Source organism: Zonotrichia albicollis, chromosome 3 (assembly GCF_047830755.1).
Source record: "Zonotrichia albicollis isolate bZonAlb1 chromosome 3, bZonAlb1.hap1, whole genome shotgun sequence".
Lineage (NCBI taxonomy): Eukaryota > Metazoa > Chordata > Aves > Passeriformes > Passerellidae > Zonotrichia > Zonotrichia albicollis.
The window spans coordinates 1694259-1722168 of NC_133821.1; the positions used below are offsets into that span (position 1 = coordinate 1694259).

At 52.1% G+C, this 27910-nt stretch overlaps 2 protein-coding genes across 44 annotated transcripts in view; one reads left to right on the forward strand and one right to left on the reverse strand.

The window, feature by feature from the left end:
- Positions 1-3860, reverse strand: part of DRC1 (dynein regulatory complex subunit 1) — a 51091-nt gene extending 47231 nt beyond the window's left edge. Inside the window, exon 1 of the mRNA XM_074537374.1 lies at positions 3340-3860. Within this exon, the coding sequence (XP_074393475.1) occupies positions 3340-3773 (434 nt within the window). The 5' untranslated portion in view covers positions 3774-3860. The remainder of the gene's footprint in view (positions 1-3339) is intronic.
- PTK2B (protein tyrosine kinase 2 beta) overlaps positions 3336-27910 on the forward strand; it is a 128107-nt gene continuing 103532 nt past the window's right edge. For 11 of the 43 annotated variants that reach the window (XM_074536378.1, XM_074536379.1, XM_074536381.1 and 8 more), the window contains exon 1: positions 25414-25465. In XM_074536378.1, coding sequence (XP_074392479.1) covers positions 25429-25465 — 37 coding nt within the window. In that variant the 5' untranslated portion in view covers positions 25414-25428. The other 32 variants (XM_074536406.1, XM_074536392.1, XM_074536417.1 and 29 more) reach the window with 32 other exon arrangements.

The following is a 27910-nucleotide window of genomic DNA, read 5'->3' on the forward strand; positions in this document are numbered from 1 at the left end:
GAGCCTGGGGTTGGGTTTGAGACAGATCCTGAACCTGGGATTTGGTCTAGGAAGGATCCTGAGCCTTTGGGATTTGGTTTGGGATGGATCCTGATCCTTTAGGGTGGATCCTGAGCCTGGGATTGAGTTCAGGATGGATTTGGAGCCTTGGGAATGGTCCTGAGCCCTGGGAATGGATTTGGGATGGATCCTGAGCTCTGGGATTGGGTTTGGGATTTGGGATGGATCCTGAGCCTTTGGAATGGATCCTGAGCACAGGGATCAGATTTGGGATTGATCCTGAGCCTGGGATTAGGTTTGGGATGAAGCCTGAGACTTTGGAGTGGATGTTGAGCCAGGGAATGGATTTGGGATGGATCCTGAGCCTGGGAATGGGTCTGGGATGGATCCTGAGCCTGGGATTGCATTTGGGATGGATCCTGAGCCTGGGATTGGGTCTGGGATGGATCCTGAGCCTTTGGGATCAATCCTGAGCCCTGGGAATGGGTTTGGGATGGATCCTGAGCCTTTGGAATTTGGTCTGGGATGGATCCTGAGCCTGAGACTGGGTTTGGGATGGATCCTGATCCTTTGGGATCGATCCTGAGCCTGGGATTAGGTTTGGGATGAAGCCTGTGCCTTTGGAGTGGATGTTGAGCCAGGGAATGGATTTGGGATGGATCCTGAGCCCTGGGATTGCATTTGGGATGGATCCTGAGCCTGGGATTGGGTTTGGGATGGATCCTGAACCTCTGGGATGGATCCTGAGCCAGGGATCAGATTTGAGATGGATCCTGAGCCTGGGATTGGGTCTGGGATGGATCTTGAGCTTGGGATTTGGTTTGAGACAGATCCTAAACCTGGGATTTGGTCTAGGAAGGATCCTGAGCCTTTGGAATTTGGTCTGGGATGGATCCTGAGCCTGAGACTGGGTTTGGGATGGATCCTGATCCTTTGGGATTGATCCTGAGCCTGGGATTAGGTTTGGGATGAAGCCTGTGCCTTTGGAGTGGATCCTGAGCCCTGGGAATCCATTTGGGATGGGTTTGGAGCCCCGGGAATGGTCCCGAGCCCTGGGGATGGATTTGGGATGGATTTGGAGCCTGGGATTGGGTTTGGATGGAGCCTGAGCCCTGGGAATGGATTTGCAGCTTTGGGAATGGTCCTGAGCCTGGGATTGGGATGGATCCTGAGCCTGGGAATGGATTTGGGATGGATCCCGAGTTCTCGGGATGGATTTGGGATGGATCCCGAGTTCTGGGATTGGGTCTGAGATGGATCCTGAGCCTGGATTGGGTTTGGGATGGATCTTGAGCCTGGGGTGGATCCTGAGCTCTGGAATTAGGATTGGGATGGATCCTGAGCTCTGGAATTAGGATTGGGATGGATCCTGAGCTCCAGGATGGGATTTGGGATGGATTCTGTGTTCTGGGAATGTCCCTGAGCCCCTGGGAGGGATTTGGAGTCAATCCTGAGCCGTGGGATGTGTTTGGGAGGGATCCCAAGCCTGGGATTGGGTTTGGGATGGATTTGGATCCCTGGGAATGGGGCTGAGCCCTGGGGATGGGTTTGGGATGAATCCTGAAACTTTGGGATGGATCCTGAGCCTTTGGGATTGATCCTGAGCCTGGGATTAGGTTTGGGATGAAGCCTGTGCCTTTGGAGTGGATCTTGAGCACAGGGAATGGATTTGGGATGGATCCTGAGCCTGGGAATGGGTCTGGGATGGATCCTGGGCCCTGGGATTGGCTTTGGGATGGATCCTGAGCCCTCTGAGATGGATCCTGAGCCAGGGATCAGATTTCAGATGGATCCTGAGCCCTGGGATTGGGTCTGGGATGGATCTTGAGCCTGGGATTGGGATGGACCTTGAGCCTAGGATTGCGTCTGGAATGGATCCCAGGCCTTTGGGATGGATCCTGAGCCCTGGGGATGGGTTTGGGATGGATCCTGAAACTTTGGGATTGGTTTTGAGATGGATCCTGAGCCTGGGATTGGGTCTGGGATGGATCTTGAGCTTGGGATTTGGTTTGGGATCGATCCTGAGCCTGGGGTTGGATTTGAGACAGATCCTAAACCTGGGATTTGGTCTAGGAAGGATCCTGAGCCTTTGGGATTTGGTCTGGGATGGATCCTGAGCCTGAGACTGGGTTTGGGATGGATCCTGAGCCTTTGGGATTGATCCTGAGCCTGGGATTGGGTTTGGGATGGATCCTGAACCTCTGGGATGGATCCTGAGCCAGGGATCAGATTTGGGATGGATCCTGAACCTCTGGGATCGATCCTGAGCCTGGGATTGGGTTTGGGATGAAGCCTGTGCCTTTGGAGTGGATCTTGAGCCCTGGGGATGGGTTTGGGATGGATCCTGAGCCTTTGGGATTGGTTTTGAGATGGATCCTGAGCCTGGGATTGGGTCTGGGATGGATCTTGAGCTTGGGATTTGGTTTTGGGATGGATCCTGATCCTTTAGGGTGGATCCTGAGCCTGGGATTGAGTTCAGGATGGATTTGGAGCCTTGGGAATGGTCCTGAGCCCTGGGAATGGATTTGGGATGGATCCTGAGCCCTGGGAATGCATTTGGGATGGGTTTGGAGCCCCGGGAATGGTCCCGAGCACTGGGGATGGATTTGGGATGGATCCTGAGCCTCTGGGATGGATCCTGAGCCTGAGAATGGGTTTGGGATTTGGGATGGATCCTGAGCCTGGGAATGGGTTTGGATGGGGCCTGAGCCCTGGGAATGGATTTGGAGCTTTGGGAATGGTCCTGAGCCTGGGATTGGGATGGATCCTGAGCTGGGAATGGATTGGGATTGATCCTGAGCTCCAGGATGGGATTTGGGATGGATCCCGAGCTCTGGAATTAAGATTGGGATGGATCCTGAGCTCCAGGATGGGATTTGGGATGGATCCTGAGCTCCGGGATGGGATTTTGGATGGATCCTGAGCTCTGGGAATGTCCCTGAGCCCCTGGGAGGGATTTGGAGTCAATCCTGAGCCGTGGGATGTGTTTGGGAGGGATCCCAAGCCTGGGATTGGGTTTGGGATGGATCCTGAGCCTGGGATTGGGTTTGGATGGAGCCTGAGACCTGGGAATGGATTTGGAGCTTTGGGAATGGTCCTGAGCCTTGGGATTGGGATGGATCCTGAGCCTGGGAATGCTTTGGGAGGGACTCTGAGTTCTGGGAATGTTCCTGATTCCCTGGGATGGGTTTGGACCGGATCCCGAGCCCCGGTTCCGATTCTGAGCCCCGGCTTTGGGGTCGGCTCCGGTTCTCGGCCCAGTTTGGGGCGGGAACCCCCCCCCCACCCCCTTCCCTCTGGAAAACCGGGAATGGGGCCCGGCCGGCCCCCGTTCCTCACCGGCGCCGGGCATCGATGCGGCTCCGGCGGGCGGCGATTCGCTGCTGCAGCTGCCAATCCGCTCGGGAACCGGCGCGGGAACCGGGACCGGGACCGATACCGGCATCGGCATCGGGAACGGCATCGGTACCGGCATCGGGAACGGCACCGGGAACAGCATCGGTACCGGCATCGGGAACGGCACCGGGAGCGGCACCGGGAGCGGGACCGGGAGCGGGAGCGGGAGCGGGAGCGGGAGCGGAATCGCGACCAGGAGTGGAATCGGGACCGGGACCGGCACCTGGATCGGTACCGGCACCGGCACCGGGATGGGTACCGGGATCAGCACCGGGATCCGGCTCGGGACGGAGTTTAGGATCGAGCTCAGGCTCCGGTTCGGGCTCCGCGGGCTCCACGTTCGGGCCTGGGCCCGCCCCGTCCGCCCCCGGTTCCATGAGCACACCTGGGCGCAGGTGCGCTTCCGTTACTGCGCATGCGCCGATCCCGCTACCTCGGCAACGGCCGATGCTCGGTGCTCACTGCGCATGCGCGCACCCTGAGCGTCCCCCGTTGCCAAGCAACGGGTGTATCATCACCTGCGCGTTGCCGCGCATGCGCGGTGGCGCTTCCCGTTGCTTGGCAACGGCGGGAGCATCATGGGCCCCCTCCCCCCTCCGCTCCCAAATTTTCCAAATTTTCCCGGCGCGTTTTTCGTGGGAAACAGCAGGAAAAAGGCACCGGGAGAGCTCCTCCCGCTCCTTCCCGCCGGGATGCGGGAGATGGGAATGGGGTTGGAGTGAGGGGGGGGGCTGGGATGGAATTCCCAGAGAATTCCTGGGAATGTCCAAGGAAAGGTTGGAGCACCCCGGGATCGGGGTTGGGATTGAAAGTCCATGGATCCATTCAAAAAAAGTCCGGGATTCTGGGATCAAGGACGCTCAGGATCCATCCCCAGGGATTTTTATGGAATTCAGGGATGGAAAAGGGAAGGGAGACCTGTCCTGGAATTCCCAGTGAAATCCCTGGATCCCGAAATTCCTTCTCAAGGAGGAGTCGGGATGGGGATGGATCCAATGGCAGGCTGGGAGAGCTGGGGATGGAGGGAATTCCCTGGGAATGGGAAGTTTGGGATGGTGGGATCTTGGGAAGGGATTCCTGGCTGGGCTGGAATTCCCAGAGAATCCCTGGGAGCATCCAAGGGTGGGTTTGGAGCACCCTGGGATGGTGGGAATTGGGATTGAAGGTCCATGGATCCCATCCCAAACCATTCTGGGATTCTGGGATCAAGGACACTCAGGATCCATCCCAGGGGATTTTTATGGAATTTAGGGCTGGAAAAGGGAAGGGAGACCCTTCCTGGAGTCCCCAATTCCCAGGGAATTTCCTGAATCCCAAAATTCCTTCTCAAGGAGGAATCAGGATGAGTTTGGATCCAATGCCAGGCTGGGAGAGCTGGGAATGTGCAGCTGGATCAGGGCAGGATCCAGGGAATCCTTGGAGCCTTTTCCAGAGGGAAATTTGGGATTCCAGTGCCGGAATTTGGGATTTGGGATGAAGGATGGGAGGGGCAGGAGGCAGGGAATGGCTTCCAGTGGCAATTTTGGGATCTTGGGAAGGAATTCCTGGCTGGGCTGGGATTCCCAGAGAATCCCTGGCAGAGAGATCCCACTCCCAAATCCCGGGAAATTTGCTTTTCCATCCTCCCCTCCCGTCTGATCCCAAGGATTTCAGGGAATTCCATGGATTCCATGGCACAGAGCCCTCCAGGCTCAGCATTTCCGCTTCCTCCTCCTCCTCCTCCTCCTCCTCCTCCTCCTCCTCCTCCTGGGGGATGCGGGCGCCGCCTGTTGCCATGGGGGGTTGCTTGGTTGCCATGGGATTGGGATCCGCAATGGTTTCCATGGAAATCCATCGGGGGAGCTTGGGAATGGGATGGGGGCGGAGGGGGGAGGGGAGGGCGAGGCCCCGCCGCGATTCCCAAAATTTTTTTTTTTGGGGGGGGGGGAAAAACAAAATTCCACCTTTTCCTCCCCAAATTCCTGCTTTATTTTTTTTTTTCCCCTTTTCATGGAATATTCTTTTTTTCCAGGGAATTTCAATTTCGCAGCCCTGATGGGGCCGATCTGGGGGGTAAAAGAGTGGGAATTATCCAGGGGATAATTTATGGAAAATCCCAGATTTTTTGGGATTTCCTGATTCCTTTTCCGATTGCTCCGGGATGCAGCCATCCAAATTATTTCCTGCAGGAATGCTGAGGTGGGAAAAAAACCCAGGAATTTCAGGCTGATCCATCCCTGAATCCCAAAAGATGAGGAAAAATGGGATGACCCCACAACCTGGGGATGACCCCATTCCCGCTCTTTTCCACGATTTTTTTTCGGGAAAAAATCCCCTAAAAAACTCATTAAAAAAAAAGTGGAATTATCCCAATAAACCATGGAATTATCGAGGTTTGGAGGGCCGGGAAGCCCCGAATTCCTGGGAATTGCTGGAATGAGGAGGAGGAGGAGGAGGGGAAGGGTTGGGAATTTTTTTTCTCCAGGAGATGGCAGCAAGAGCCCACGACATTCCCGGCGCTTTTGGGAACGGCTCCAACTTCTCCCGCTCCCAAATCCCGGGAGAATTTCCTGCTTGGAAAAAAAAAAAAAAAAAAGTGAGTGAATCCCAAAATTAAAAAAAAAAAAAATTTAATATTTTTTTATTTTTATTTATTTTTTTTCCCCCCGCAATTCCAAAGCGTCGCTCCCTAGCGATGGGAAAAGGGGGAAAAAAAATAAAAAAATAAAAATCCAGGAGGATTTTGATTCCCAGCTCTCCGTGCCAATGGAAAAAGGGGAAAATTGGGAAGTGGAAGGAAAAGGGGGAGGGAGCAGCAGCGGTTTCCCGGGAACCGTTCCCGGAGCGACGATTCCAAAGGGATCGCCTTTGGAAAAAAAAAGGGAAAAAAAAGGGAAAAAAAGGGAGCATGGGATGGCTCAGCCGCCTCCTGAGTGAGTCCTCGGGATTTTTGGGATATTCGGGAATTATTCGGGAATTACTCGGGATTTTTGGGATCATGGGGGATTAATCGGGAATTATTCGGGAATTATTTGGGAATTATTCGGGAAAAAATCGGGAATTTGGGGAAGCGTTTTCCAAGCCCAAAATCATCCGGGATTTGAGATGGGATGGGACGGGAAAAGGGACGAGGAGGAGCGGGATGGTTCCTGCTCGGAACTCATCCATGGAGATTCCCGGAGGGAATTTTTGGGGGGATTTGGGATCCTGGGAAGATTCCCAGAGGGAATTTTTGGGGATCCGAAATTGTGGGAGATTCCCAGAGGGAATTTTGGGGATCCGAGGTCTGGGGAGATTCCCAGAAGGAATTTTTGGGGGATTTGAGATCCGGGGAGATTCCCGGAAGGAATTTTTGGGGGCCAGAGATCCAAGGAGATTCCTGGAGGGAATTTTTGGGGGATTTGAGATCCGTGGGAGATTCCCAGAGGGAATTTTTGGGGATCCGAAATTGTGGGGGATTCCCAGAGGGAATTTTTTGGGGATTTGAGATCCGGGAAGATTCCCAGAGGGAATTTTTGGGGATCCGAAATTGTGGGGGATTCCCAGAGGGAATTTTTGGGGGATTTGAGATCCGGGAAGATTCCCAGAGGGAATTTTTGGGGATCCGAAATTGTGGGGGATTCCCAGAGGGAATTTTTGGAGGATTTGAGATCCGGGGAGATTCCTGGAGGGAATTTTTGGGGATCTGAGTTTGTGGGAGATTCCCAGAGGGAATTTTTTGGGGATTTGAGATCGGGGGAGATTCATGGAGGGAATTTTTGGGGGATTTGAGATCCGGGGAGATTCCCAGAGGGAATTTTTGGGGGCCCAAGATCCAAGGAGATTCCTGGAGGGAATTTTTGGGGATCTGAGATCCGGGGAGATTCCCAGAGGGAATTTTGGGGAATTTGAGATCCGGGGGGATTCATGGATGGAATTTTTGGGGGATTTGAGATCCGGGGGAGATTCCCAGAGGGAATTTTTGGGGGCTTTGAGATCCAGGGAGATTCCTGGAGGGGATTTTTGGGGGGATTTGAGACCTGGGAATATTCCCGGAGGGAATTTTTGGGGGATTTGGGATCCAAGGAGATTCCCAGAGGGAATTTTTGGGGGATTTGAGATCCGGAAAGATTCCCAGAGGGAATTTTTTTGGGATTTGAGATCCGGGGGAGATTCCCAGAGGGAATTTTTGGGGGATTTGAGATCCGGGGAGATTCCCGGAGGGAATTTTGGGGGTACAAGATCCGGGGGAGGTTCATGGAGGGAATTTTTGGGGGATTTGAGATCCGGGAAGATTCCCAGAGGGAATTTTTGGGGGATTTGAGACCTGGGAAGATTCCCAGAGGGAATTTTTGGGGGATTTGAGATCGGGGGAGATTCATGGATGGAATTTTTGGGGGCCCAAGATCCAAGGAGATTCCTGGAGGGAATTTTTTGGAGGATTTGAGATCTGGGAAGATTCCCAGAGGGAAATTTTTGGGGATCCGAAATTGTGGGAGATTCCCAGAGGGAATTTTTGGGAATCTGAGATCGGGGGAGATTCATGGAGGGAATTTTGGGGATCCGAGGTCTGGGAAGATTCCCAGAGGGAATTTTGGGGGATTTGGGATCCGGGGGAGATTGCCAGAGGGAACTTTTGGAGGATTTGAAACCTGGGGAGATTCCTGGAAGGAATTTTTGGGGGATTTGGGATCCGGGAAGATTCACAGAGGGAATTTTTTTGGGATTTGAGATCCGGGGGGATTCATGGAGGGAATTTCGGGGATCCAAGATCCAGGGAGATTCCTGGAGGGAATTTTTGGGGGTACAAGATCCAAGGAGATTCCCAGAGGGAATTTTTTGGGGATTTGGGATCCGGGGGAGATTCCCAGAGGGAATTTTTGGGGGATTTGAGATCCGGGAAGATTCCCAGAGGGAATTTTTGGGGATCCGAGATTGTGGAAGATTCCCAGAGGGAATTTTTGGGGATTTGGGATCCGGGGGAGATTCATGGAGAGAATTTTTTGGGGATTTGAGATCCTGGGAGATTCCCAGAGGGAATTTTTGGGGAGATCCAAGATTGGGGGAGATTCATGGAGGGAATTTTGGGGATCTGAGGTCTGGGGAGATTCCTGGAGGGAATTTTTTGGGGGATTTGAGATCCGGGGGGATTCATGGAGGGAATTTTTGGGGGATTTGAGATCCAAGGAGATTCCTGGAGGGAATTTTGGGGGATTCAAGATCCAGGAAGATTCCCAGAGGGAATTTTTGGAGGATTTGAGACCTGGGCAGATTCCCAGAGGGAATTTTTGGGGATCTGAGATCTGGGGAGATTCCCAGAGGGAATTTTTGGGGGATTTGAGATCCGGGGAGATTCCCAGAGGGAATTTTGGGGGTACAAGATCCGGGAAGATTCCCAGAGGGAATTTTTGGGGGCCCAAGATCCAAGAAGATTCCTGGAGGGAATTTTTGGGGATTTGAGATCCGGGAAGATTCCCAGAGGGAATTTTTGGGGATTTGGGATCCGGGGAAGATTCCCAGAAGGAATTTTTGGGGATGCGAGATTGTGGGAGATTCCCAGAGGGAATTTTTGGGGGATTTGAGATCCGGGCAGATTCCCAGAGGGAATTTTTGGGGATCGGAGATTGTGGAAGATTCCCAGAGGGAATTTTTGGGGGATCCGAGATTGTGGGAGATTCCCAGAGGGAATTTTTGGGGGATTTGGGATCCGGGAAGATTCCCGGAGGGAATTTTTGGGGGATTTGAGATCCGGGAAGATTCCCAGAGGGAATTTTTTGGGGATTTGAGACCCGGGGGGATTCATGGATGGAATTTTTGGGGGATTTGAGATCTGGGGAGATTCCCAGAGGGAATTTTTTTGGGATTTGAGACCTGGGAAGATTCCCAGAGGGAATTTTTTTGGGGGATTTGAGGTCCGGGGAGATTCCCGGAAGGAATTTTTGGGGGCCCAAGATCCAGGGAGATTCCTGGAGGGAATTTTGGGGGATTTGAGATCCGGGGGGATTCATGGAGGGAATTTTTCGGGGATCCAGGATCCAAGGAGATTCCTGGAGGGAATTTTGGGGGATTTGAGATCTGGGAAGATTCACTGAGGGAATTTTTGGGGATCGGAGATTGTGGGAGATTCCCAGAGGGAATTTTTGGGGAGATCCAAGATTGGGGGAGAATCTCGGAGGGAATTTTTGGGGATTTGAGATCCGGGGAGATTCCCAGAGGGAATTTTTGGGGGCCCAAGATCCAAGGAGATTCCTGGAGGGGATTTTTGAGGATTTGAGATCCGGGAAGATTCCCAGAGGGAATTTTTGGGGGATTTGAGACCTGGGAAGATTCCCAGAGGGAATTTTTGGGGGATCTGAGATCGGGGGAGATTCCCAGAGGGAATTTTTTGGGGGATCCGAGATTGTGGGAGATTCCCAGAGGGAATTTTGGGGATCCGAGATTGTGGGAGATTCCCGGAAGGAATTTTTGGGGGCCCAAGATCCAAGGAGATTCCCAGAGGGAATTTTTGGGGGATTTGAGATCCGGGGGAGATTCCCAGAGGGAATTTTTGGGGGATTTGAGATCCGGGAAGATTCCCAGAGGGAATTTTTGGGGATTTGGGATCCGGGAAGATTCCCAGAGGGAATTTTTGGGGATTTGGGATCTGGGGGAGATTCCCAGAGGGAATTTTTGGGGGGATTTGGGATCCGGGAAGATTCCCAGAGGGAATTTTTGGGGATTTGGGATCCGGGAAGATTCCTGGAGGGAATTTTTGGGGATTTGAGACCTGGGAAAATTCCCAGGGGGAATTTTTGGGCATTTGAGATCTGGGGGAATTCATGGAGGGAATTTTTGGGGGATTTGAGATCCAGGGGGATTCTCAGAGGGAATTTTTGGGGGATTTGAGACCTGGGAAGATTCCCAGAGGGAATTTTTGGGGATCCGAATTTGTGGGGGATTCCCACAGGGAATTTTTGGGGGATTTGAGATCCGGGCAGATTCCCAGAGGGAATTTTTGGGGATCGGAGATTGTGGGAGATTCCCAGAGGGAATTTTTGGGGGCTTTGAGATCAGGGAAGATTCCCGGAGGGAATTTTTGGGGATTTGAGATCCAGGGAGATTCCTGGAGGGGATTTTTGGGGGATTTGAGATCCGGGGGGATTCATGGAGGGAATTTTTGGGGGATTTGGGATCTGGGGAAATTCCCAGAAGGAATTTTTGGGGGCTCAAGACCCAAGGAGATTCATGGAGGGAATTTTTGGGGGATTTGAGATCAGGGAAGATTCCCAGAGGGAATTTTTGGAGGATTTGATATCCGGGCAGATTCCCAGAGGGAATTTTGGGGGATTTGAGATCCGAGGAGATTCCCGGAAGGAATTTTTGGGGGCCCAAGATCCAAGGAGATTCCTGGAGGGAATTTTTGGGGATTTGGGATCCGGGGGAGATTCCCGGAGGGAATTTTTGGGGGATTTGGGATCTGGGCAGATTCCCAGAGGGAATTTTTGGGGATTTGGGATCTGGGGGGATTCATGGAGGGAATTTTTGGGGGATCCAAGATCCAGGGAGATTCCTGGAAGGGATTTTTGGGGGATTTGAGATCCGGGAAGATTCCCGGCCGGCCCTGAGGATACAGAATTCCAGCCGGGAGTGTGGGAATTGCGCAGCTCCGAGTGAGTGCGTGGGAGAGCTCGGGAACAGCCGGGAATGGGAATCTTTGGGATCCAGGGAAAGAGGGATCTGCTCGGGATCCCGGGATTTGGGGTCCCTAAAAGGGAAATCGAGGTGGATTTTGTGGGATGTGGAATTCCAGAGAAGGGGATGGAGGAATTCCCTGGGGATTTTTTTTTGGGGGAATGGGGGAGCCCCACATTCCTGGGGGGTTCATTCCCGAATTTTGGGGTTGTGGACAGGTGGGACCGCCGGGATCAGGGAAAAATTTGGGAGCTGCAGGGAAGGAAAAGGAGATGAGGGAATGGGAATGGGGATTGGGATTGGGAATGGGGATGAGAATGGGAATAGGAGTGGGAATGGGATTGGGATTAGGGAATGGGATCGGGAATGGGAAACTGGGAATGGGAATGGGAATGGGAATGGGAATGGGAATGGGAATGGGAATGGGAATAGGAGTGGGAATGGGATTGGGATTGGGATTAGGAAATAGGAAACTGGGAATGGGAATCGGATTGGGATTGGGAATGGGATTAGGAGTGAGAATGGAAATGGGAATGGGATGGGAATGGGATTGGGATTAGGGAATGGGATCGGGAATGGGAAACTGGGAATGGGAAACTGGGAATTGGATTGGGATTGGGATTGGGATTGGGATTGGGATTGGGATTGGGAATGGGATTGGGAATGGGAATTGGATTGGGATTGGGATTGGGAATGGGATTGGGAATGGGATTAGGAGTGAGAATGGGAATGGGTTTGGGAATGGGAATGGGAATGGGAATGGGAATGGGAATGGGAATGGGATGGGATGGGAATGGGAATGGGAATGGGATTGGGATTGGGAATGGGAATGGGAATGGGAATGGGAATGGGTTTGGGAATGGGAATGGGATTGGGATTGGGAATGGGAATGAGCTGGGTGCCCTTGGACACCACCGTGGGCTGCAGCTCCACAGAAATTCCCACCTGGAATTTTGGGAATTCTCCCCTTCACTTCCCCGTTCCCACTGGGAATTCCCAGCACATCCCGGGACCGCAGCCACCCCCAAAACTTCCCGGTTTTCCCCCTGGCATTCCCATAATTTTAAACATCTCTGGGATTGGGATCGGGATCACGATTCCTCCTCAGTGAAGGATCCTCAGGGGCAGAATTCCTGGAATCCCAGGGATCCCAGGACTGGAAAGGATGGACATGGGAGAAGAATCCCAGCAGGAGCTCCAGCTCCGCAGGAATTCCCACCTGGAATTTCGGGAATTTCCCCCTCCACTTCTCCATTCCCACTGGGAATTCCCAGCACATCCCGGGACCGCAGCCATCCCCAAACTTCCCGGTTTTCCCCCTGGCATCCCCATAATTTTAAACCTCTCTGGGATTGGGATTGGGATTGGGATTGGGATTGGGATTGGGATTGGGATTGGGATTGGGATTGGGTTTGGGATTGGGATCGGGATCAGGATCACGATTCCTCCTCAGTGAAGGATCCTCAGGGCAGAATTCCTGGAATCCCAGGGATCCCAGGACTGGAAAGGATGGACATGGGAGAAGAATCCCAGCAGGAGCTCCAGCTCCACAGGAATTCCCACCTGGAATTTCCGGAATTCCTCCCTCCACTTCCCCATTCCCACTGGGAATTCCCAGCACATCCCGGGACCGCAGCCATCCCCAAACTTCCCGGTTTTTCCCCTGGCATTCCCATAATTTTAAACCTCTCTGGGATTGGGATTGGGATTGGGATTGGGATTGGGATTGGGATTGGGATTGGGATTGAGATCGGGATGAGGATCAGGATTCCTCCTCAGTGAAGGCTCCTCGGGGGCAGAATTCCTGGAATCCCAGGGATCCCAGGACTGGAAAGGATGGACATGGGAGAAGAATCCCAGCAGGAGCTCCAGCTCCGCAGGAATTCCCACCTGGAATTTCGGGAATTTCCCCCTCCACTTCCCCATTCCCACTGGGAATTCCCAGCACATCCCGGGACCGCAGCCACCCCAAAACTTCCCGGTTTTCCCCCTGGCATTCCCATAATTTTAAACCTCTCTGGGATTGGGATTGGGATCACGATTCCTCCTCAGTGAAAGATCCTCGGGGCAGAATTCCTGGAATCCCAGGGATCCCAGGACTGGAAAAGATGGACATAGGAGAAGAATCCCAGCAGGAGCTCCAGCTCCGCTGGAATTCCCACCTGGAATTTCAGGAATTTCCCCCTTCACTTCCCCATTCCCAGTGGGAATTCCCAGCACATCCCGGGACCGCAGCCACCCCAAAACTTCCCGGTTTTCCCTCTGGCATTCCCATAATTTTAAACCTCTCTGGGATTGGGATTGGGATTGGGATTGGGATTGGGATTGGGATCAGGATCACGATTCCTCCTCAGTGACAGATCCTTGGGGCAGAATTCCCAGGATCCCGGAAGGATCCCAGGAGCGGGAAGGATCCTCTGCACCAGGAACGGGGCTGCAGCTCCGCAGGAATTCCCACCTGGAATTTCGGGAATTTCCCCCTCCACTTCCCCATTCCCACTGGGAATTCCCAGCACATCCCGGGACCGCAGCCATCCCCAAACTTCCCGGTTTTCCCCCTGGCATTCCCATAATTTTCAACCTCTCTGGGATTGGGTTTGGGATTGGGATTGGGATCGGGATCAGGATTCCTCCTCAGTGAAGGATCCTCAGGGGCAGAATTCCTGGAATCCCAGGGATCCCAGGACTGGAAAGGATGCTCTGCTTCAGGAACGGACATGGGAGAAGAATCCCGGCAGGAGCTCCAGCTCCACAGGAATTCCCACCTGGAATTTCCAGAATTCCTCCCTCCACTTCCCCATTCCCAGTGGGAATTCCCAGCACATCCCGGGACCGCAGCCACCCCAAAACTTCCCGGTTTTGCCCCTGGCATTCCCATAATTTTAAACCTCTCTGGGATTGGGATTGGGATTGGGATCGGGATTGGGATTGGGATTGGGATTGGGATCACGATTCTTCTTCAGTGAAGGATCCTCGGGGCAGAATTCCTGGAATCCCAGGGATCCCAGGACTGGAAAGGATGGACATGGGAGAAGAATCCTGGCAGGAGCTCCAGCTCCGCAGGAATTCCCACCTGGAATTTCAGGAATTTCCCCCTCCACTTCCCCATTCCCAGTGGGAATTCCCAGCACATCCCGGGACCGCAGCCACCCCCAAACTTCCCGGTTTTCCCCCTGGCATTCCCATAATTTTAAACCTCTCTGGGATTGGGATTGGGATTGGGATTGGGATTGGGATTGGGATTGGGATTGGGATTGGGATTGGGATCGGGATCACGATTCCTCCTCGGTGAGGGATCCAAAGGGCAGAATTCCCAGGATCCCGGAAGGATCCCAGGAGTGGGAAGGATCCTCTGCACCAGGAAGGGGCTCCAGCTCCGCAGGGATTCCCACCTGGAATTTCGGGAATTCCCCCCTCCACTTCCCCATTCCCAGTGGGAATTCCCAGCACATCCCGGGACCGCAGCCACCCCAAAACTTCCCGGTTTTCCCCCTGGCATTCCCATAATTTTAAACCTCTCTGGGATCGGAATTGGGATTGGGATCGGGATTGGGATTGGGATTGGGATTGGGATCACGATTCTTCTTCAGTGAAGGATCCTCGGGGCAGAATTCCTGGAATCCCAGGGATCCCAGGACTGGAAAGGATGGACATGGGAGAGGAATCCCAGCAGGAGCTCCAGCTCCGCAGGAATTCCCACCTGGAATTTCAGGAATTTTCCCCTTCACTTCCCCATTCCCAGTGGGAATTCCCAGCACATCCCGGGACCGCAGCCACCCCCAAACTTCCCGGTTTTGCCCCTGGCATTCCCATAATTTTAAAGCTCTCTGGGATCGGAATTGGGATTGGGATTGGGATTGGGATCGGGATCGGGATCACGATTCCTCCTCAGTGACAGATCCTCGGGGCAGAATTCCCAGGATCCCGGAAGGATCCCAGGAGCAGGAAGGATCCTCTGCACCAGGAATGGGGCTGCAGCTCTGCAGGAATTCCCACCTGGAATTTCTGGAATTTCCCCCTCCACTTCCCCATTCCCACTGGGAATTCCCAGCACATCCCGGGACCTCAGCCATCCCCAAACTTCCCGGTTTTCCTGCTGGCATTCCCATAATTTTAAACCCCTTTGGGATGGGGACTCGGGACTCGGGACGGTCCTGCGGGCGGAATTCCTTGGATTCCGGGGCTGGATCCCGGCACCGGGAGCGGCTCCGCCCCGGCACCGCCTCCCGCTCCTTCCTTCCCCATTCCTGCCCCGGCTCCTCCCGGGAGCGGCTCCGGCTTTTCCCGGGATCCGGGGGGAATCCTGGAATCCTGGAATCCCCCCCACCCCCCGGAGCCGTGAGGGAGAGGAGCGGGAAGGATTCCCGGGAATCCGCGCCCGGAATTCCCGGTGGGTTCCCAAAGCTCCGCCGCCGTGCAGGTGAGGGGATCCCGGAGTTTTGCGGCTTTCCCGATTTTCCATCCCGGATTTATGGGAAGCGCTGTCTGGATGGAGGTGTTTGCGGTGATTCCCGGGGGATCCGATCCTACCGGGATTCGGGATTCGGGATCTGATCCTGCCGGGAGCCGGGATTCGGGATTTGGGATTTGGGTCCGGGATTTGGGATTCGGGATTTGGGATTTGGGATTTGGGTCCGGGATTTGGGATTCGGGATTCGGGATCCGATCCCACTGAGAGCTGGGATTCGGGATTTGGGATTTGGGTCCGGGATTTGGGATTCGGGATTTGAGATCCGATCCCACCGGGAGCCGGGATTCGGGATTTGGGATTTGGGTCCGGGATTTGGGATTTGGGATTTGGGATTTGGGTCCGGCATTTGGGATTCGGGATTTGGGTCTGGGATTTGGGATTCGGGATTTGAGATCCGATCCCACACTGGGAGCCGGGATTCGGGATTTGGGATTTGGGTCCAGGATTTGGGATTCAGGATTTGAGATCCGATCCCACTGGGAGCCGGGATTCGGGATTTGGGATTTGGGTCCGGGATTTGGGATTCGGGATTTGAGATCCGATCCCACTGGGAGCCGGGATTCAGGGTTTGGGATCTGATACCACAGGAAGCCAGGATTTGGGATTCGGGATTCGAGATTCAGGATTCAGGATCCAATCCCATTGGGAACCTGAATTTGGGATTTGGGATTTGAGATCCGATCCCACCAGGAGCCGGGAGCCGGGATTTGGGATTCAGGAATAGGGATTTGGGATTCGAGATCTGATCCCACCAGGAGCTGGGATTTGGGATTTGAGATTCGGGATTCAGGATTCGGGATGCGGGATCTGATCCTGCCGGGAGCCAGGAGCCGGGATTCGGGATTTGGGATTTGGGTCCGGGATTTGGGATTCGGGATTTGGGTCCGGGATTTGGGATTCGGGATTTGAGATCCGATCCCACTGGGAGCCGGGATTCGGGATTTGGGATTTGGGTCCAGGATTTGGGATTCGGGATTCGGGATCCGATCCCACTGGGAACCTGAATTTGGGATTTGGAATTTGGGATTTGAGATCTGATCCCACCAGGAGCCGGGAGCCGGGATTTGGGATTCAGGAATAGGGATTTGGGATTCGAGATCCGATCCCACCAGGAGCTGGGATTTGGAATTTGAGATTCGGGATTCAGGATTTGGGATTTGGGATTTGGGATTCGGGATTTGGAATTCGGGATTTGGGATTTGATCCCACCGGGAGCCGGGATTCAGGATTCGGGATTTGGGATTTGATATTCAGGATTCAGGATCCGATCCCATTGGGAACCTGATTTTGGGATTTGGGATTTGAGATCCGATCCCACCAGGAGCTGGGATTTGGGATTTGAGATTCGGGATTCAGGATTTGGGATTCGGGATTCAGGATTTGGGATTCGGGATTTGGGATTTGATCCCACCGGGAGCCGGGATTCAGGATTTGGGATTCGAGATTCAGGATCTGATTCCACAGGAAGCCAGGATTCAGGATTCGGGATTTGGGATTTGGGACTTGGGATCCGGGATCCAATCCCACCGGGAGCCAGGATTTGGGATTTGGGATCCGATCCCACCAGGAGCCAGAGCCGGGATTTGGGAGTCAGGTTTTGAGATTCAGGATCTGGGATCCGATCCCACCAGGAGCTGGAATTTGGGATTTGAGATCTGATCCCACTGGGATTTGGGATTTGGGATCCAATCCCACCGGGAGCCGGGATTTGTGATTTGGGGTTCAGGTTCCAGGATTCGGGATCCGATCCCGCGGGAAGGTGATCCTGGGAAGAATCTTGGGAAGGATCCCAGGAAGGACAGGGATGGATCCCAGGAATTTTGGGGATGGATCCCAGGAATTACAGGGATCAATCCCAGGAATTATGGGGCTGGATCCCAGGAAGAACAGGGGTGGATCTCAGGAATTACGGGGATGGATCCCAGGAAGGACTGGGATGGATGCCAGGAATTATGGGGATGGATCCCAGGAAGGATCCCAGGAAAGATCCCAGGAATTACGGGGATGGATGCCAGGAAGGATCCCAGGAATTACAGGGATGGATCCCAGGAAGGATCATGGGAAGGATCCCAGGAAGGACAGGGATGGATCCCAGGAATTACAGGGATCAATCCCAGGAATTATGGGGATGGATCCCAGGAAGGATCATGGGAAGGATCCCAGGAAGGACTGGGATGGATCCCAGGGATTATGGGGCTGGATCCAAGGAAGGATCCTGGGATGGATCCCAGGAATTACAGGGATCAATCCCAGGAATTACGGGGATGGATCCCAGGAATTACAGGGATCAATCCCAGGAATTATGGGGATGGATCCCAGGAAGGATCATGGGAAGGATCCCGGGAAGGACAGGGATGGATCTCAGGAATTATGGGGATGGATCCCAGGAATTACAGGGATGGATCCCAGGAATTATGGGGCTGGATCTAAGGAAGGATCCTGGGAAGGATCCCAGGAAGAACAGGGATGGATCCCAGGAATTATGGGGCTGGATCCCAGGAATTACAGGGATGGATCCCAGGAAGGATCATGGGAAGGATCCCAGGAATTTTGGGGATGGATCCCAGGAATTACAGGGATCAATCCCAGGAATTATGGGGCTGGATCCCAGGAAGGATCCCAGGAAGGATCCCAGGAAGAACAGGGATGGATCCCAGGAATTATGGGGCTGGATCATGGCAAGAATCTTGGGAAGGATCCCAGGAATTATGGGGATGGATCCCAGGAAGGATCCCAGGAATTATGAGAATGGATCCCAGGAATTACAGGGCTGGATCCCAGGAAGGATCATGGGAAGGATCCCAGGAATTACAGGGATCAATCCCAGGAATTACGGGGATGGATCCCAGGAATTACAGGGATCAATCCCAGGAATTATGGGGATGGATCCCAGGAAGGATCATGGGAAGGATCCCGGGAAGGACAGGGATGGATCTCAGGAATTATGGGGATCAATCCCAGGAATTACGGGGATGGATCCCAGGAAGGATCATGGGAAGAATCCCAGGAAGGACTGGGATGGATCCCAGGAATTATGGGGCTGGATCCCAGGAAAGACAGGGGTAGATCCCAGGAATTACGGGGATCAATCCTAGGAAGGATCCCAGGAAGGACTGGGACAGATCCCAGGAAGGACTGGGATGGATCCCAGGAATTATGGGGATGGATCCCAGGAATTCTGCCGGGAAGGATCCCAGGAATTTTGGGGATGGATCCCAGGAATTACAGGGATCAATCCCAGGAATTATGGGGCTGGATCCCAGGAAGAACAGGGATGGATCTCAGGAATTATGGGGATGGATCCCAGGAAGGACAGGGATGGATCCCAGGAATTATGGGGATCAATCCCAGGAATTATGGGGCTGGATCCCAGGAAGGATCATGGGAAGGATCCCAGGAAGGACTGGGATGGATCCCAGGGATTATGGGGCTGGATCCAAGGAAGGATCCTGGGATGGATCCCAGGAATTATGGGGATCAATCCCAGGAATTACGGGGCTGGATCCCTGAAGGATCCTGGGAAGGATCCCGGGAAGGACTGGGATGGATCCCAGGAATTATGGGGCTGGATCCCAGGAAGAACAGGGATGGATCCCAGGAATTACCGGGATGGATCCCAGGAATTATGGGGATCAATCCCAGGAATTATGGGGATCAATCCCAGGAATTATGGGGATGAATCCCAGGAAGGATCCCAGGAAGGACTGGGATGGATCCCAGGGATTATGGGGCTGGATCCAGGAATTATAGGGATGGATCCCAGGAAGGATCCTGGGAAGGATCCCGGGAAGGACGGGGCTGGATCCCAGGAATTTTGGGGATGGATCCCAGGAATTACAGGGATCAATCCCAGGAATTATGGGGCTGGATCCCTGAAGGATCCTGGGAAGGATCCCGGGAATGATCCCGGCAGGGACAGGAGCTCTGGGGTGACGTCGGGGCCGATTTGAGGAAGCGGCAGAAAAAGGGAACAGGAAGAGGCCGAGGCTCCCGACAGCCCCCGGAAACCTCGGAGAGCTCCGGAAACGGGGCCGGAAACGGCCCCAGAAACCCCGTCCGTCAAAATCCCGGGATCTGACAGGGAAATCCTGGGATCCAAGGTGAAATCCTGAGATCTGACAGGTAAATCCCGGGATCTGATGGGGGGAAATCCTGGGATCTGATGGGGGGAAATTCTGGGATCTGACAGGAAAATCCTGGGATCTGATGGGGGGAAATTCTGGGATCTGACAGGGAAATCCTGGGATCCAAGGTGAAATCCTGAGATCTGACAGGTAAATCCCAGGATATGATGGCAAAATCCTGGGATCTGAAAGGAAAATCCTGGGATCTGACAAGAAAATCCCATTATCTGACAGGGAAATCCTGGGATCTGATGGGGAAATCCTGGGATCTGATGGGGGAAAATTCTGGGATCTGATGGGGAAATCCTGGGATCTGACAGGGAAATCCCGGGATCTGATGGCAAAATCCTGGGATCTGGCAGGAAAATCCCATTTTCTGACAGGGAAATCCTGGGATCTGATGGGGAGAAGTCCTGGGATTTAACAGGAAAATCCTGGGATCAGACAGGAAAATTCTGGGATCTGATTGGGAAATCCCAGGATCAGACAGGAAAATTCTGGGATCTGATTGGAAAATCCTGGGATCTGACAGGAAAAACCTGAGATTTGTCAGGGAAATTCCAAGATCTGATAGGAAAATCCCTGGATGTGATGGGAAAATCCTGGGATTTAACAGGAATGTCCCAGGATCTGACAGGGAAATCCCGGGATCTGATGGGGGGAAATCCTGGGATCCGATGGGAAAATCCCAGGATCTGTCAGGGAAATCCTGGGATCTGGCAGGAAAATCCTGGGATCTGACAAGATAATCCCATTATCTGACAGGGAAATCCTGGGATCTGATGGGGAGAAATCCTGGGATTTAACAGGAAAATCCCAGGATCTGACAGGAAATTCTGGGATCTGATTGGAAAATCCCAGGATCTGACAGGAAAAACCTGGGATTTGACAGGGAAATCCCAGGATCTATCTGACAGGAAAATCCTGGGATCTGATGGGAAAATCTTGACATCTGTCAGGGAAATCCTGGGATCCGATGGGAAAATCCCAGGATCTGACAAGAAAATCCTGGGATTTTCCAGGGAAATCCCGAGATCTGACAGGAAAATCCCTGGATCTGAAGGGAAAATCCTGGGATTTAACAGGAATGTCCCAGGATCTGACAAGAAAATCCCGGGATCAGATGGGAAAATCCTGGGATCTGATGGGGGAAAATCCTGGGATCTGATGGGGGAAAATCCTGGGATTTGATGGGAAAATCCCATTATCTGACAGGGGAATCCTGGGATCTGATGGGGAGAAATCCTGGGATTTAACAGGAAAATCTCAGGATCAGACAGGAAAATTCTGGGATTTGACAGGAAAATCCCGGGATGTGATGGGGGGAAATCCTGGGATTTGATGGGAAAATCCCAGGATCAGACAGGAAAATTCTGAGATCTGATAGGAAAATCCCTGGATCTGAAGGGAAAATCCTGGGATTTAACAGGAATGTCCCAGGATCTGACAAGAAAATCCCGGGATCAGACAGGAAAATCCTGGGATCTGATGGGGGAAAATCCTGGGATCTGATGGGGGAAAATCCTGGGATTTGATGGGAAAATCCCAGGATCTGATGGGGGAAAATCCTGGGATCAAGCAGGAATATCCCCAGATCTGATGGGAAAATCTCGGGATCTGAAGGGAAAATCACGGGATTTGATTGGAAAAATCCTGGGATCTGAAGGGAAATCCTGGAATCTGGTGGAAAAATCCCAGGATCTGACAGGAAAATCCCAAGACCTGATAGGAAAATCCCAGGATTCAACAGGTAAATCCATGGATCGGACAGGAAAATCCCCTGGATACGAAGGGCAAATCCTGGAATTCGGTGGGAAAATCCTGAGGTCTGACAGGGAAATCCCAAGATCTGAAGGGGAAAATCCCAGGATCTGGTGGAAAAAGTTCTGGGATCTGACAGGAAAATTAAAGGAATTCCAGGATTCCCAGGAAAACCGGGATATTTGGAGGGGTGGAGGTTGTGGATTCCATGGAAGATTCCCAGGATCCAAATTATCCCGGCGGGATCCCGATCCCAGCTTTGGGATCTCCAGGTGCCATCCGGCGTTTTCCAGCTGGGGATTGGGGGCTGGAAAAGCGGGAATGTCGGTGTAAAAGTAGGGAATTGTTTGGTTTTGGGGGTTGTTCCAAATGGGAATGGGCTGGGAAAGGTTCCCGGGAAAAAGCGGGAATGGGATTTTGGGGGAAAAAAAGGGGGATTTGGGGTTTAAGGGGTCGATATGGGGGATGTGTGGGAATGGTGGGAAAATGGGAATGATGGGAATGATGGGAATGATGGGAAAATGGGAATGATGGGAATGATGGGAATGATGGATATTTCAGAATGAGGGATCTCTGGGAATGATGGGAATGATGGGAAAATGGGAATGATGGGAAAACAGGAATTATGGATATTTCAGAATGAGGGATCTCTGGGAATGATGGGAATGGCGGACACATGGGAATGATGGGAATATGGTAATTATGGATATCTGGGAATGATGGGAATTTGGGAATGATGGGAATGAGGAATACCTGGGAATGATGGGAATGATGGGAATGATGGGAATGATGGGAATATGGGAATGATGGGAATGAGGAATATCTGGGAATGATGGGAATAATGGGAATATGGGAATGATGGGAATGAGGAATATCTGGGAATGATGGGAATGATGGGAATGATGGGAATGATGGGAACATGGGAATGATGGGAATGAGGAATATCTGGGAATGATGGGAATGAGGAATATCTAGGAATGATGGGAATAAGGAATTTCTGGGAATGATGGGAATGAGGAATACCTGGGAATGATGGGAATATGGGAATGAGGAATACCTGGGAATGATGGGAATGATGGGAATGATGGGAATGAGGAATATCTGGGAATGATGGGAATGATGGGAATGATGGGAATGATGGGAATGATGGGAATGAGGAATACCTGGGAATGATGGGAATGATGGGAATGATGGGAATGATGGGAATGATGGGAATATGGGAATGAGGAATATCTGGGAATGATGGGAATGATGGGAATGATGGGAATGATGGGAATAATGGGAATATGGGAATGAGGAATATCTGGGAATGATGGGAATAATGGGAATATGGGAATGATGGGAATGAGGAATATCTGGGAATGATGGGAATGATGGGAATGATGGGAATGAGGAATACCTGGGAATGATGGATACATGGGAATTATGGACAGCTGGGTATGATGGGAATGTGGCAGTGATGGGAAAATGGGAATTATGGGAAAATGGGAATGATAGGAAGGATGGGAATGATGGATCCATGGGAATGAGGGATCCATGGGAATGATGGGAATAATGGATCCATGGGAATGATGGAAATGAGGGATGTGTGGGAATTATGGAAATGTGGGAATGAGGGATACCTGGGAAGGATGGGAATGTGGGAGCGATGGGAAAATGGGAATGATGATAATGTGGAAATGATGGGAATGTGGGAATGATGGGAATGTGGGAATGATGGGAATATGGGAAAATGATGGGAATGTGGGAATGATGGGAAAATAGGAATTATGGATATTTCAGAATGAGGGATATCTGGGAATGATGGGAAAATGGGAAGGAAGGACACCTGGGAATTATGGGACTGTAGGAGTGATGGGAATATGGGAATGATGGACAGGTGGGAATAGTGGGAAAATGGGAATAATGGGAATGATGGATATTTCTGAACAAGGGATCCATGGAAATGATGGGAAAAATAGGAATGATGGGAACATGGGAATGATGGGAATGTGGGAATGAGGGATATGTGGGAATGATGGGAATATGGGCAGGATGGGAAAATGGGAATGATGGGAATATGGGAATGATGGGCACGTGGGAATAGTGGGAATATGGGGATAATGGGAAAATGGGAATGATGGATATTTCTGAACAAGGGATCCATGGAAATTATGGGGAAAATAGGAATGATGGGAACATGGGAATGATGGGAATGATGGGAATGAGGGGAATGATGGGAACACAGGAATGATGAATATCTGGGAATGATGGATATGTGGGAATGATGGGAATGTGGGAATAACCGGAATGATGGGAATGATGGGAATATGGGGGTGATGGGAATATGGGAATTATGGATATCTGAAAATGATGGGAATTTGGGATATCTGAGAATGATGGGAAAACAGGAATTATGGATATTTCAGAATGAGGGATATCTGGGAATAATGGGAATATGGTAATTATGGATATCTGGGAATGATGGGAATTTGGGAATGATGGGAATGATTAATACCTGGGAATGATGGGAAAATGGGAATATGAATTCCTGGGAATTATGGGACTGTAGGAGTGATGGGAATATGGGAATGATGGGAATATGGGAATGATGGACATGTGGGAATGATGGGAATGTGGGAATGGATCATCCATGATTTGGGAATTTGGCAGAGCCGCAGGATCTCAATCCTGGATCAGCACAGGCTGGAAAATGAATTCCCAAATTTTTCCAGGATCATTTTTAGGCAGGGACCAAGTGGGAATTCCTTCTTTTCTGGCCTGAAAAAATTTAGGATTTGGGATTTTCCAAAGCTTTGGGATGCCTTTTCTTGGGATCGCTCCTGGCTGGAACAGCCAAAATATCCATCGGGATGGGGATTAGAAGGAAAAATTTGAAAAATTGGGAAAAAATTCCCTAAAAATTGGGGCAACCCCCCCCCTCAATCCCATGGAATGCCTGGGATCCCATGGAATTCCTGGGATTGGCTGCAGGGCTGGGAATGACCGGGCTGGGATCACACAGGCAGAATTCCAGGGGGTTTTGTGGATCGGGAATCACGATCCCAACATCCCAAAAAAAAAAAAAAAAAAAAAAAAAGGGGGATTGAGGATTCTCCTGGAATCTTCCATCCCAAAAAAATTCCAGGAGCTTTTGGGTTTGGATCAGGAATATCGGGAACGCAGAGTTCCTTCCTTCCTTCCCGATGTTCTCCCGGATCCTGAGTCATTCCCGAGCGTGGGATGAACGGCAGCGCTCCCGGCAGCCGGGGGCGGATTCCCGGGAAAAGGTCGGATGCACGGGAAGGGGCTGGATGCCTGGGAAAAGGGGGATGGATTCCCGGGAAAAGGTTGGATGGATTCCCGGGAAAAGGTCGGATTCCTGGGAAAAGGTCGGATGCACGGGAAGGGGCTGGATGCCTGGGAAAAGGGGGATGGATTCCCAGGAAAAGGTCGGATTCCCGGGAAAAGGTCGGATGCACGGGAAGGGGCTGGATGCCTGGGAAAAGGGGGATGGATTCCCGGGAAAAAGTCGGATTCCCGGGAAAAGGTCGGATGCACGGGAAGGGGTTGGATGCCTGGGAAAAGGGGGATGGATTCCCAGGAAAAGGTTGGATTCCCGGGAAAAGGTTGGATTCCCAGGAAAAGGTCGGATTCCCGGGAAAAGGTCGGATGCACGGGAAGGGGCTGGATGCCTGGGAAAAGGGGGATGGATTCCCAGGAAAAGGTCGGATTCCCAGGAAAAGGTCGGATGCTCGGGAAGGGGCTGGATGCCTGGGAAAAGGGGGATGGATTCCCGGGAAAAGGTTGGATGGATTCCCGGGAAAAGGTCGGATTCCTGGGAAAAGGTCGGATGCACGGGAAGGGGCTGGATGCCTGGGAAAAGGGGGATGGATTCCCGGGAAAAGGTTGGATTCCCGGGAAAAGGTCGGATGCTCGGGAAGGGGCTGGATGCCTGGGAAAAGGGGGATGGATTCCCGGGAAAAGGTCGGATTCCCGGGAAAAGGTTGGATTCCCGGGAAAAAGGTCGGATGCACGGGAAGGGGCTGGATGCCTGGGAAAAGGGGGATGGATTCCTGGGAAAAGGTCGGATTCCCAGGAAAAGGTCGGATTCCCAGGAAAAGGTTGGATTCCCAGGAAAAGGTCGGATGCACGGGAAGGGGCTGGATGCCTGGGAAAAGGGGGATGGATTCCCAGGAAAAGGTTTGAATTCCCGGGAAAAAGGTCAGGTTGCTGGAAGATCCTGAGGGGATGAGGGGGGAAAGAAGGGAAAGGGGGGAAAAATGGGATGCAGGGAAAAGTGGGGAGCTGGAGGACGTGGGGTGCAAGGGAAGGTGGGAAAATGGGAAAAAAAGTGGGAAAATGGGATGGAGGGAAAATGGGATTCAGGAGGAGATGGGATGCAGGGAAAATGGGATACAAGAAAAATGGGATGCAGGGAAAAGCAGAGAGCAAAAGGAGATGGGATGCAGGGAAAATGGGAAAATGGGATGGAGGGAAAATGGGATTCAGGAGGAGATGGGATGCAGGGAAAATGGGATACAAGAAAAATGGGATGCAGGGAAAAATGGGGAGCACAAGGAGATGGGATGGAGCTGGAGCTGGGAAGGAGAGGAGATGGGAAACAGGGAAAATGGGATGCAGGGAAAATGGGATTCAGGAGGAGATGGGATGCAGGGAAAATGGGATGCAGGTGGAAATGAGAAGCAGGGAAAAAATGGGGAGCAGGGAAAACGGGATGCAGAAAAAAAATGGGAAGCAGGGAAAAGCAGAGAGCAGAAGGAGATGGGATGTGGGGAAAATGGGAGACAGGAGAGATGGGGTGCAGGGAAAAGTGGGGAGCTGGAGGAGATGGGATGCTGGAAAAATGGGAAAATGGAAGCAGGGAAAACGGGATTCAGGAGGAGATGGGATGCAGGGAAAATGGGAAACAGAGGAGATGGGATACAGGGAAATTGGGATACAGGGAAAATGGGATACAGGGAAAATGGGAAACAGGGAAAATGGGATGCAGGGAAAATGGGATACAGGGAAAAGTGGGGAGCTGGAGGAGATGGGATGGAGAGAAAACGGGATGGAAGAGGAGATGGGAAACAGGGAAAATGGGATGCGGGGAAAATGGGATGCAGGGAAAATGGGAAACAGGGAAAATGGGATGAAAGAGGAGATGGGAGCACAGGAAAATGGGATGCAAGGGGAGATGGGAAACAGGGAAAATGGGAAACAGGGAAAATGGGAAGCAAGAAGAGATGGGAGCACAGGAAAATGGGATGCAGGGGGAGGTGGGAAACAGAGAAAATGGGATACGGGGAAAATGGGATGCACGGAAAAACGGGGAGCTGGATGAGATGGGATACAGGGAAAATGGGATGCAGGTGGAAATGGGAAGCAGGGAAAAAATGGGGAGCAGGGAAAACGGGATGCAGAAAAAAAATGGGAAGCAGGGAAAAGCAGAGAGCAAAAGGAGATGGGATGCAGGGAAAATGGGAGACAGGAGAGATGGGGTGCAGGGAAAAGTGGGGAGCTGGAAAAATGGGAAAATGGGAAGCAGGAAAAATGGGATTCAGGAGGAGATGGGATGCAGGGAAAATGGGATGCAGGTGGAAATGAGAAACAGGGAAAATGGGATACGAGAGGGATGGGAGCGCAGGAAAATGGGATGCAGGTGGAGCTGGGAATGGGAAAATGTGGGAAAAGGGAAAATGGGATGCAGGGAAAAACGGGGAGCTGGAGGAGCTGGGAAGGAGAGGAGATGGGAAACAGGGAAAATGGGATACAGGTGGAAATGGGAAGCAGGGAAAAAATGGGGAGCAGGGAAAACGGGATGCAGAAAAAAATGGGAAGCAGGGAAAAGCAGAGAGCAAAAGGAGATGGGATGCGGGGAAAATGGGAGACAGGAGAGATGGGATGCAGGGAAAAGTGGGGAGCTGGAGGAGATGGGATGCTGGAAAAATGGGAAAATGGGAAAATGGGATTCAGGAGGAGATGGGATGCAGGGAAAATGGGAAAATGGGATGGAGGGAAAACGGGATTCAGGAGGAGATGGGATGCAGGGAAAATGGGATTCAGGAGGAGATGGGATGCAGGGAAAATGGGATGCAGGGAAAATGGGAAACAAGAAAAATGGGATGCAGGGAAAAAACGGGGAGCACAAGGAGATGGGATGCAGGTGGAGCTGGGAAGGAGAGGAGATGGGAAACAGGGAAAATGGGAAGCAGGGAAAATGGGATGCACAGAAAAACGGGGAGCTGGAGGAGATGGGATACAGGGAAAATGGGATGCAGGTGGAAATGGGAAGCAGGGAAAAATGGGGAGCAGGGAAAACGGGATGCAGAAAAAAATGGGAAGCAGGGAAAAGCAGAGAGCAAAAGGAGATGGGATGCAGGGAAAATGGGAGACAGGAGAGATGGGGTGGAGGGAAAATGGGATTCAAGAGAGATGGGGTGCAGGGAAAAGTGGGGAGCTGGAGGAGATGGGATGCTGGAAAAATGGGAAAATGGGAAGCAGGGAAAATGGGATTCAGGAGGAGATGGGATGCAGGGAAAATGGG